The sequence below is a fragment of the Rhyacophila brunnea genome, unplaced genomic scaffold, assembly GCF_057557595.1.
Source record: "Rhyacophila brunnea isolate RB1 unplaced genomic scaffold, BYU_Rbru_1.0 scaffold_17, whole genome shotgun sequence".
Lineage (NCBI taxonomy): Eukaryota > Metazoa > Arthropoda > Insecta > Trichoptera > Rhyacophilidae > Rhyacophila > Rhyacophila brunnea.
Genome location: NW_028232827.1, coordinates 20,688,921 through 20,701,591, shown reverse-complemented (window position 1 = coordinate 20,701,591; position 12,671 = coordinate 20,688,921). Strand labels below are relative to the sequence as shown.

The window sequence follows — 12,671 nt, the reverse complement described above, 5'->3', positions numbered from 1 at the left end:
ACGCATAATTAGTTTACTTAAAAAAGGCTCGAGATAGTGAATGAAAAAAAAACCTCCAAAAGAAAACAAAAAAGAAGAAAAACCGCTATCTATTCAGTTTCGAGGCCGATGAAAATAAATTCGAAAATGTGTCCACTATAGTAATGGCCATTCCATACCGAAAGGACCGGCTCAATTACAACTAGACTGGAAGACGATAGACCTAATAAAATGTCGATTTGAGTCGTATCAACAAATCGTATGAAATTTAAAAATAGTCCTGATTCGGACAATTCGAGCTAGGACAATCTCAGAGATGTCAAAAACGATAATGTTAAAATGCCGGGTTACTTGTAAATAAACTATTTCACTAAAAACTATTTATCTAGATAATCATCAACATGAATCTATCCACTATTAATGAAAGCCTTTTAAAAAATAATTTCATTTCTCTTAGTACTGTACGTTGCGTTATGTTCTTCCACAGAATCGTTCCAGCGACCTCTAAAGCATTCTATTCATTAGGGGAGAAATGGTGCATATACAGTTGGCCGTATCACAGCTAAGTGTGAGATACTGTATCGGAAATAGATTGCCGTATGGCTTTGAGATACAATGCATGTCTAAATAAAACACAATAATATGTTTTCTCTCACAATTTGCAATAATTATTAATTATCCTACTTTATTTGGAAACATACTTATTAGGTACACTTTGTTTTTAAAAAAAAATTTATTGATCCGGACAGAACTAGAACCCGGATCCATCGCATTCTGGCTAAAGTGCTTTACCAACTTAGCCACATGGGTTTTACTTAATTACGAGGGAATTAACGAATAGTCAGACAAGTGAAGCTCTTTACCAATTTAGTTAATATTGGTGGCTGGATCAAGTTACCGATAATAGGTAGGTAGGTACTTCCCTTGATTACCAGCTAGCATTAGTATCTCTTAAAATTTTAGTTTTAAAGCATTTTTTTTATTGAACGAATAATTCACACAATTACAGAATGTTATTTTTCGTTGAACAAATGAAAACAGTTTCCTTGTGTATAAAAATCCAGATTTCTTTTTTTTCTATTTAAAGTCTAATTTTAGACATATTATGCTTATAGGTGAGCAATAAAAATATTGTAATGTTACATCTGCTCAATAGCATGCGGAAAAAACTAATAAATGCAATATTTCCCACAACGATTTATCGTCGTTCTGTAACAAGAATCGGTTCTTTTGTCGTAATATGGCTATTAGAAAAGGCATCTCGGAGCTTTTTGAAAGGAAAGTTTGGTAGATACTTCACGGAATGTTTGCGCGGTTTATCTCTCAAAGGATTTTGATGATGCTATTACCCCCCCTCTCTTTGAATATTTTATGATAATTTCTTTTAAGCTTTTATTAAAAGTATTCATAAAGACTATTACGGTTTATTGTTTAAGCTCGGAAAGAAAAACCGGTTTTTGGATACGATGAATTTTTAACAAGTAATTCTTATTATTTAGATTTCGGAATTTTAAGAAGATATTTACTATTCATTGAATAAAAATATAGTTGATGTGAATATGTGGTGCCTACTTACAATGATTAAATTCATTTAGTTTGTAGTTCAATGAACAACTGACTTTCTACCAGGTAGAATAAGTCCAAACGCAGTTGCCATAACCGCTGCTTGACCACTTTCTCTAAAGTTAACGTAGCGCGCTGAATAACGTGGATTTAAAACAAAAATCGAACTTGCTCTGCTTTAGTTAAAATCACGATTACAACAAACCATCGGTTCACACGATGTATTATTATGGTGGTAACAATGTTACCTATTTTGCAACTGATTTTATTGGATTTTACAGTTTTACGAAATACTTAAAATAGAAAACACTTATAAAATGTGGAAGTGCCAGTAACTAATAATATAACTAATACCATCAATAATAATTAACTTTGTAAAAAAAAGCATATTACCATACATCGATATACTTCATTTTACCATTGCAGTAGAATTTTGGTGAATAAATTGATGCCCATGATAACCGAGCGGTAACAAGTCAGGATAATATAGTCATAGGGCCTGGGTTCGAATCCCGGATCTAGAAAATTCATATGTTGTTTTAAATGTGTGTTAACCTAATTGCTTAAGGAAGTGGTTAACATCCATCTCTCACAAAAACAAAAATCCGTTAACACAACCTCTACTCTGTGTAGTATGAATGATATTCTTAGGATCGAACATGGTGATTTTAATTGATAAAGAAAAATACTTTATAGAAAGAATATTATTTGCACTTATATTGACTGATTTATGTATGTGTAAGTTCGACACACTGTCCCACTTCCACGATAAAAATACAATACAAATCACATCCATTAATGAAAATTAATTTTTAATGAAGATGACAGTAATGATCATAATAGTTTATTTATTTGTATACAAGAATATAATATGTATATTTTGATGTCAGTTTTTATTAAGATTTGGGTGATATTTTATACTTAATTTATGGGAAATAAGCATCATTTTACGATTACTGTATAATTTAATAATTTTAATCTTATGACGAAACAGACGTTGCATTATTTGCGTCAAGAAAATAGGCTCTGCATACTTGTAGGCAATACTGAATTACCGGGAAATTGATTTTCTGATTGTTTATAAAATTAAGTATGTCTGTGTCACCATAACTCAAGTTAAAATAGTAATTAAAACAAATCTTACGGTGATAGAGGTGAGGCTGCTGAATCGAGGACACTACAGATATGGAGTCCATGTCAAGGCCGTCTCCAAGAGTGATGGTCGGAGTTCCGTCCGTAGTTGAGTCTGATAAATTGCCACCGGCTGACGTGGCACCACTTTCACGGTCGCTGCTTCCGGTCACTGAAAATAATAAAAAATAATGAAATATTAGTTTTGCAGATGGATTATTTTAACTAACATATAAGTGTACAAAAATATTGAATTTTGCACCTAAAGTACGTCAAAATATTGTGTCCAATAATAGAAATATTTATACTATTAAATTTTAAAAGGCAAAATTATTTATTGAAGATATTATGAAAAATAATTAAATGAGATTCCAAGAAATTCAATATTTAATTGGAAACCAATTAAATTTACCGTATTTAAGAAAACATTATTATAATCGTATTTAGGTAAATTACTATTCAAGCTGCATAAAGTGAATATTAATATTTCAATAACTAATAGTTACATAGAAATCAATAAATAATAATGAAATGGAAGGAAATTAATGGTCATTAGTCATTACAATCAATAAATACGTTTACTTTTTAAATATTTTTAGAATAAATATATTCTGTATTATTGTATATTCTTTACCAGTTGACAAAATGTAAAGCGGATAAAACGGGTCTTGATTAATATTAAACTAAGTGAAGTTCCTACTACTATATCAGTGTATTGTATTTTATTAATAATATTCATGTGGTGTTTTTTTATACATTCATTATCATCATCATCAGCCAAGGTCGATCCACTGCTGAGTGAAGTCCTCCCTTAAGTCCTTACACTAATTTTGGTCCCAAGTTTGCCACTGCCACATAAATCCACTGAATTTATGAATTTACATATCCAAATGGTGCTCCATGCCAGTTTCGTTATGCAAGCAACCTCTTATACATTATATATATATATATATATCAAAATTACTTACGTTAAATAACGAATGAAATCTACATACTCAACATATCAAAAAAATACATTATGAAATCTAGTGTATTCATTGAAAAAGATATTTTTAATTCAAAAATATTATCTAACGTATTTACGATAAAACTAAAAATTGCAGAGATTCTAACGCTATCCACCAAGGCGCGGGTATTCTGCGAATAAGCATTATGTCAAAAATACTAGTTTTGAGATAATCGAGTTTGAAAGTTTGGACGGTCTTAACTTATTTTATATATATAAAAGGCAAATTCCTTTCTGCGATATTGCTTTGAGTATGACTTAGTGCAGTTTTGCACGCAGAATTATGTGAATATAGCCTGAAAATGAGAGAAGCAAATGCACTAAGTCCATTTAGTGCTTTTTCTCTGAATAGATGTATGTCTTTTTAACTTATAACATAAATTATCTTCGCCAGTTTTATAGATATGACTGTGTGTGTTTTTGTAGACTGTAGAGTGTACTCTTAATAAGATTACCTCATCATTAAGTCAAAACAGCAAAATTTTGACTTAATGCTTTTTCGCAGAATACCCACGAAGGAAAAGTACCTATTGTTAATTCTTGTTTTGAACTTATTTTTATTAATATTAAAACTAATTTTGATATGGTCACAATATTTAAATTAGATTTAATATAAATAAAAAGGATTTCAAGTTATACACGTGTACTCAAAAATCTTTTCTATCTATTAGAAAAAACTTAATAAACTAAATTTTAATAATAGACATTATAGAAGTTTTTTTTAAATGATTTTAGATACCTACGTTTTTATAAATTAAAATAATTAAAAATATAAATTATAAAAAAATGTCTTAAATTGCATATTTTTCTGATAAGTGCCTCGCCTACAATATAATATATTATGATAAAGCGCAATAACTGACATACGATGGATGAAGATTCTTGTCTCATTCAGTATAAATGTTTTCCAAAAACATTTTTTTAAATAAGTCTACCTTACATTATACAGATCAACACGAGAAACAATATTATAATTATGTAGAGCTCAGAATATTATCAATTTATTTCTCTCAGTGTAGTTTAAAAATATTTAAATATACATTATTAGAAAAAAAAATGTAAAAAAAAACTCAAACGATTTCTTTGAAGCGGCTTATTGCAAACCTGAAGCTTTAAAACTGTTATATTAGAAATTTAAAAATATAATGTAACAGTTACTTATTTGCTTCCAGGCAAAAAATAAAAATAAGATAATTTCAATATAAATCGACTACATCAAAAAAAAACAGAATTCATACAAAAGTTTTATAAAAAGTAAATTTTAAACAGATTGGATGATATTAAAAGTAATAATATACCTATTCTTTCATTTAAGTAAAATAAAGTAAATTTCTATGTTCGTTCATAAACGGAGCATAGACGACCACTGAGTTGCAATTGTATTAATAGATTTTTTATGGAGCCATTGTTTCCTTATACTGGATCGAATACACAATAAAATACATTTTTCGACGAACCGTGGGTACAATCCATCGACCCACAGCTTCGTATATATTATCTTCTAATATATAAAAATCAATATGTGTTTGTTTGTTCGTATTTTATGCGCTGTCATACCGTTCATCCGATTGCGATAAAACTTTGTCAACTTATTGCTTGCACTTTCGCAAAGAGTATAGGCTATATCTTATATATAAAACTGAATGTATGCCTGTCTGTCTGTCTGTATGTCTGTCTGTCTGTTTGCCTGTCTGTCCCGTATGCGTTCCTATACCATTCATCCGATTGCGATGAAATTTTGGTAAATGGTTGTATGCACACCTGCAAAGGTTTCTGAATTAGAAAAAATATCATTTTCTTCTTCTTCTTCATTCTATTTTCTTTTATTCGTATAGTTCCTATACCATTCATCCGATTGCCATAAAACTTTCGTCAGTTGTTGTACGCACACCCGCAAAGGTTTCTGAATTAGAAAAAGCATGTTTGAGGCTTTCACGGTTGTTTTTTTATCGTAGTATATTCTTGGGTTTTCACCGTGTCTCCTTCTTCCTTCTTTACTCGTTTCGGGCTCGTTGCAGAGGCCATTATCAAGAGATATGTTTTATGATGAAATGTAGTGTATGTATGTGAAACGTCGAGTAAAGAAGGAAGAAGGAGACACGGTGAAAACCCAAGAATATACTACGATAGAAAAAGCATCTTTTTCTTCTTCCTCTTCTTCATCATTATATCTTCTTTTATTCGTATGGTTCCTATACCATTCATCCGATTGCAATGAAACCTTCGTCAGTTGTTGTGGTAACACCCGCAAAGGTTTCTGAATTAGTATAACCATCTTCTTCTTCTTCTTTTTCATTATATCTTCTTTTATTCATATGGTCCGTATACCATTCATCCGATTGCGATGAAACTTTCGTCAGTGGCTGTGCCAACATCCGCGAAGGTTTCTGAATTAGTACAACCATCTTCTTCTATTCGTATGCGTTCCTATTCCATTCATCCAATTGCAATAAAACTTTCGTCAGTAATTGTGCCAACACCCGCGAAGGTTTTTGAATTAGTACAACCATCTTCTTCTTCTATTCTATCTTTTTCTATTCGTATGCGTTCCTATACCATTCATCCGATTGCAATGATTTTTTTTTCAAGTGTTGTGCTCACGCCCGCAAAGGTTTCTGAATTGATACAACTATTTTCTTCTTTTTCTTCTATTCTATCTTCTTCTATTCGTATGTGTTCTTATAATATTCATTCGATTGCGATGAAATTTTGACCAATTGTTTTGCGCACGCCCGCGAAGGTTTCTAAATTAGTACAACCATCTTCTTCTTCTTCTATTCGTATGCGTTCCTATACCATTCATCCGATTGCAGTGAAACTTTGGTGAGTTGTCGTGCGCATACCCACAAAGATTTCTGATTTAGAAAATCATCTTCTTCTTCTATTCGTATGCGTTCCTATACCGTTCATCAGATTGCAATGAAACTTTTGTCAGTTGTTGTGCGCACAACTGCAAAGGTCTCTAAATAAAATATAAATACAAACTATATAAAATACAAAGTTTATTGTTTCTTTGTTCCTTACAATTTAGATTTTTTTTTTACTACATATTAATAACATTAAAACGTTTGCATATTTTGGATTCGATTTTAATTTAGTGTTCTTTTGTTTGATCTTTACTCCTATTAGAATTATTTTCATATTGCCATGTTGTATTACACAGATATTTAAATATTAAAAAAATAATTACCTCTTATTATTTTTTAAATATCTAAGATAAATATAACCACAAAGCGACCCTGTGCGAAGCCGGGTACTTCAGCTAGTATTATATAAAATGGGCATAATATGTATTAGGCCGACGTGAATGAATTGCGCCTGGAATATACATAAGATAGAGATTCAAGTATTACAATAGTTGGTCGCAACTCCAGATTTTTTACGACGTTTTTTTATCTCGTATTCTTATTTGTCCGGTGGTTCTTTCTCTGTCCGGTACAAATCTTGCAATCGATTTTTAACTAACTTCCCGACTAGCTAGTCATTTGAAACTTTTAGGATATGTCAGAACACGATGCCAATGCATTTTTTAATACTTTTAGCCATCTTTAAGTAGAATTGAATACATTTTTGGCTAATTCTGTTTTATATGAAAAGTTATTTCGACACCATTATTGGTTGCTAGGGGTCTGGGGTCCTAGCAACTAAATTATTAATATAAACGTGCTGTGGCACCCCCGTATGGACTCCATTTGGGGATATCTCTGTGTTTTTGGAGAGGCCCGAATCGGTATCAAACCCAACAAATAATAAAGCGCTGATTACGAAAATAAATAATGTTGAATATCTGCTGGCAACAATGCCATAATTTTGATCGTTGGAGATATTGCAACGTCGCCTTGAAAAAAACCGTTGAAAGCGGAATACAAGATGGCGCGGAGAACGCTGCAAGTAGCTAAATCGCGAACACGTATATTTCGTCCTCCGTAGAATTAAATTATTAAAAATGTAACTATTATAATATAATATTAACGTAAATATACCTTGCCGTTTCCAAAACAATTCCGGTATGTTATTGTTCACCTCCCCATCCCGAATCAGACGAAAAATCAGACAACAAAATAAAAGTGACAGTTTGAAATTTACACATTCAAAATGGAGGGAAGTGATAAGTGGCCCCAGTCAACGTGGGACTACGCTTCTTGATTTTGATCGTCTGGAATCAAGAAGCAGGTGAAATTTCTTTCACCCGGACACACCCTGAGATCCAAACACCGGAATATGAAACGGCGAGCAAGAAACATCCAGAGGCTTGCCCTCTGGTGGCGCTCAACAAAGTATAATAATAACCAGTAGAAAGAAGATGCTTCCAAAGCCAATCCAGTGAAGAAAAGAGCAGAAACACCCGGATTGCGAAGTCAGGGCTCCCGATGTACTCCCGACCAACTGCATCCGCCAGCGAACTTGGCCCACGGACGAGTGTATCGGGCAAGACCCTGGCTCCAACGAGGGAAAACGGCATCAAATGCCCTGCATCATCAGTCGCTTGAGCCCTCTTCGTCAACAGCAGCGTGTCTGTGAGCCTTGCAATCAGCCCTGGCCCAGATGCACCATGATAAAGAGAGCTACAAAGCGGCCTTCTTCAGCTGAGCAAAGCAGCCTCCATCAGCGGAAAGCAGCCAAGCAGCATCCTCAGCCATTAGCATAATAGATTAGTTAGTTTTAAGTGTTTTGTGTTTAGAAGCGATGTATAATAAATTATTTCAGTGCTCGAAGTGGAAAATTTTACAACCCGGAGCGATTGTATGAGGCAGAATGGCGTTCCGGTCCATTTCGGGCCCTGATATATTTTTAACAATAATTTTATAAACTTTAAAGCCCTTTTAAGTGATAAATTAAGTTTTATGCATATTATATTAGTATAATATCAGTGCAGTGCGTGTAATTTGATAGCCACGGCAAGGCAAACGAGCAAAAAGGGGTCGAGTAATACGCCGGTATTCATTTTCGTGAGGGATCGACTGATTTTCGGACGGTCGCTGTTGGGAAGGCTGGGTGCGACGTCCTCTCTCAGCTTCCACCCGTACGGTAGACACGGGGAACCGCGAACCACTACGCCCACAAAGCGGCGTAGTGCTGCATCCGAGTCTCTTCGGTCGCCGACGGTCCGAGGGTGTTGAGAGGGCTGGGCGCGACGCCCTCCTTTCTCAGCAGCTTTACGGTGGGCCCGGGAACCGTGAACCACTATGCTACAGTGCTGCATCCGAGTCTTTCCGGCCGCCGACGTACCGGGAGGGCTTCGATCCTTCAACGTCTAGAGACGCAACCACCCCTTATCAAGCCGCCGCACTGTCCAGTTACACGCGCTATCGTAATCAGCCTTTAGTTGGCCCGACCCCCATTCGGGCCTTTCCGGAGAGGTGCGTTTGTGGCACCGCCGTATGGACCCCATTTGGGGATATCTCTGTGTTTTTGGAGAGGCCCGAATCGGTATCAAACCCAACAAATAATAAAGCGCTGATTACGAAAATAAATAATGTTCAATATCTGCTGGCAACAATGCCATAATTTTGACCGTTGGAGATATTGCAACGTCGCCTTGAAAAAAACCGTTGAAAGCGGAATACAAGATGGCGCGGAGAACGCTGCAAGTAGCTAAATCGCGAACACGTACATTTCGTCCTCCGTAGAATTGAATTATTAAAAATGTAACTATTATAATATAATATTAACGTAAATATACCTTGCTGTTTCCAAAACAATTCCGGTATGTTATTGTTCACCTCCCCATCCCGAATCAGACGAAAAATCAGACAGCAAAATAAAAGTGACAGTTTGAAATTTACACATTCAAAATGGAGGGAAGTGATAGTGCGTTACTATGGAAATCAATATGACATGTCAAAATGACATTTCAGTATTATTTCTATCAAATAAAAATTCTTTTGATCATGTTAGCTAGTCAAGTCAAGTTTATATGATTCAACAGAAAATTTAAAAACGTTGTATATAAAAAGTTCTTTCTATCTTGTAATTATGTAGAATGAATTTATAACCATAGAATGATTAACATTTTTTTCATTTTCACATTGAAAGTTGGTGCCGGAAAGAAATGGCATTCGTTTGATAGAATGTTATATTACACATACAACGTAACTATTTATTGTTATTTAAAAGTTTAGTAGTAGAAATATTCTAAATAATGATGTGTGAAAAACTGTGTTTAACGCCTGTGACACTAATTAAAAATAATTTTATCACAATGTAACCCTGGAAAATAAATATCAGATAGCAAAACTGTCAACCTTAAAACATAACATATAGACCTGCGAAGCTATTCTATACACAATGCGTATTATAATTTATTGTTACAATAAGTTAGCCGTCTAAGCTGTCTATCTAGCTCTAAAAGTTAGCACATTGGCTGTGTATACATAAATATGATAAACTACCCTCGATAGTCACCGATAGCCGCCTTGTGTATATAATAGACCCACTGGAATGTTAATGCAAAATTATAAAAGTGTATTTTTGACTAAGTTGAGTAAATCGACTTACAAAATCTCGTTCTCAAAATAATGATCAATTACAACTATTTCATGAAATATAGATATTTTCTTTATGTTTATTAATATTTTTAATGTTATTAAAGAGGACAAGTGACACTAAAATATTCAATGAAAATGATAACAGCTTTTTATACACTATGTCAAGAATAAATTGCTCATTCATATAAAGCAGTATTTATTTCCTGTATTAATTATGTTTTACGAATAAATACGTATGTTAAAAATTCTCATAACTTATTTGTACTCACTTGTGTTCGTTTATCCCCAGAACATTAATAAAAGTGTTAGTCTACTTTTCCCTTTAGCTGTATTTTCAAAATACATTTTATTTAAGTTCATTTATTCAACATCTTTGTTTTTTAAGAATAATAAACAAATGATTGATAATTATAATAAAACAACAGAGTATACATTTATTGGTGCACTATAATACTGAAGAGGTGTAATTAATATCGTGTTAAGAAAACGAAGCCGTAATGTTTTATGTGCCTTCAAAAGGAAGCATAGTAATTGAACGCTACAATACTGCTCAAAATTACATAAAACATTTAAAGTGTATTTTTACTATCCGTGTCCAAGCGTTTGCTGTTTTATTTTTATAACAAGAGGTTTATGAGTACAAGGAAAGTTTTTCACCGGAAAATCAACCGAATACATTTAATCGAAAAAATATTTATTCGAATGTTATATTAAGAAAGTATGAATTAAGTATTGCAATACCAAATGAATACATCAATACTAGTATTTCGGTATTTCTTATTAAATACCGGTATTCGTCAAAACATATTATGGAAAAAAAGAAGTAGGTACCTATCGATAAATATAACTATTAAAATTTATTTTAAACACTATTTTATAGTAACCTTAAGTATCTAACTACATTTATTATGTTGATCTTTATAAATATTATTGTATAGTTTGTATAGTTAACACTTTAGAAGTGTTAATTTTACCATTAAGTCCGGGTACAGGAAAATCTCTCTCAAATTCAATGTTTGTTGGATGTATTACGAAGGTTGGATTAATAGTTATAGAATAATTATTGGAAATGTTTGTCACGAATATTTTCTTTTTCGAAATATGTTAATTCATCGCGACAATTCTATAAGTATATTTGAAGGATTTTGTTTTAATATTATTTAAATTTTGTTGGTTTCAGTCAATATATTTGCGTTTTGGCAGCATATAATTTATACACTAAATTTAATATACAACATAGTTGTAAATAATGAAAAATTAACAATAAATTCATTTTATAAAAACACAAACGTGTATGAAACCGGTATTTCAGTATCGATAAATAATTGGATACCGGTTTTTAAATACCGGTATTGCAATCCCTAGTATTAACGAAATATATACATATTTTGATCAATCAAGTACATACTCTCCCAGATCTCCGAATCAACGACTACCTCTTCGAGGGTGTCGATAGTTTTGTGCAGTTACCTCGACTATATTGTAACGACAAGAATGTCATACGCAAGGAAATAAAACGGAGCGTCATAACAGCACGGGTGCTATTTTATTCTACAAAACCAGCGTCTTGCATCCTCTCTCATTGTACAAAAATTCAGGTGTACAAGACACTGATATGAAGAATACTGACCTACGGGTTGGATTATAGGTCTCTTATTAGGCCGATAAACGTGCGAGAAAGGTGGTGCGCATGATATATGGGTTCATACAGAAGGAGAATAATGGCGTTTTTAGCATAGTCTAGAGCTCTACAACCTTTTCCAAAAATTGTGTATCTCCTTATTTGTTAAATATGGTAGGCTCCGACGCACGGGTCGTGTAGCAAGAATAGACAGTACTCAATCGCCGTGAGGAATTCTGGATACCAGACCGCACGGTTGGAGGTCGATTGCCAGGCACAGACTTTGGTGGTCGGACGGTGTCAACAACGATGCTAGAGTGGCCGATACAGATACATGAAGGACACTAGTCCAGGATAGGGGTAGATGGAGGAACTTCTTGGAGAACGCTAGGACCGCTCTGGATGGTTGGGCCACTTATAATGATGATTCATAATAATGCAGTTATAATTAAACATCGAATATCGATAAACAGGATCAGAATCGGACGCGGAATGAAAAATTGCCACTAATGTGTCTCTAAAACAATGATATTAAGCGATAATAACGCAGGAGAAAGTATATGTATATATTATTATATATTATACATTTATTAAACATTTTTCCGATGTATTATAAACTGTCGAAGTATTTTTATTTTGTTTTCGATCAAAAATAGATGACGATAAAGTTCAATATTTCTCTTTAAAAGATTCGACAACTTTTATAATCGAAAAGCTTTTTCGATGAATTTATTAAATTAATGGTTGTCAGTAAGTTCACGGTTAATTTGTTTGGGGCTATATTTTGCGTAAATGAGAACAGTTTATATATTATATAATATTATAGAGAGAGAGAAAAATCTGTCTCCGTGACCAAAGGCGGCCACGGTCGTTAGACAAAGAT

The 12,671-nt window shown here is 33.3% G+C and overlaps 1 protein-coding gene across 1 annotated transcript in view; it reads right to left on the bottom strand.

Moving 5' to 3' along the window:
- Positions 1-12,671, bottom strand: part of LOC147073812 (uncharacterized) — a 548,328-nt gene that overhangs the window by 40,338 nt on the left and 495,319 nt on the right. Inside the window, exon 8 of the mRNA XM_085944694.1 lies at positions 2,687-2,845. Coding sequence (XP_085800820.1) covers positions 2,687-2,845 — 159 coding nt within the window. The remainder of the gene's footprint in view (positions 1-2,686; positions 2,846-12,671) is intronic.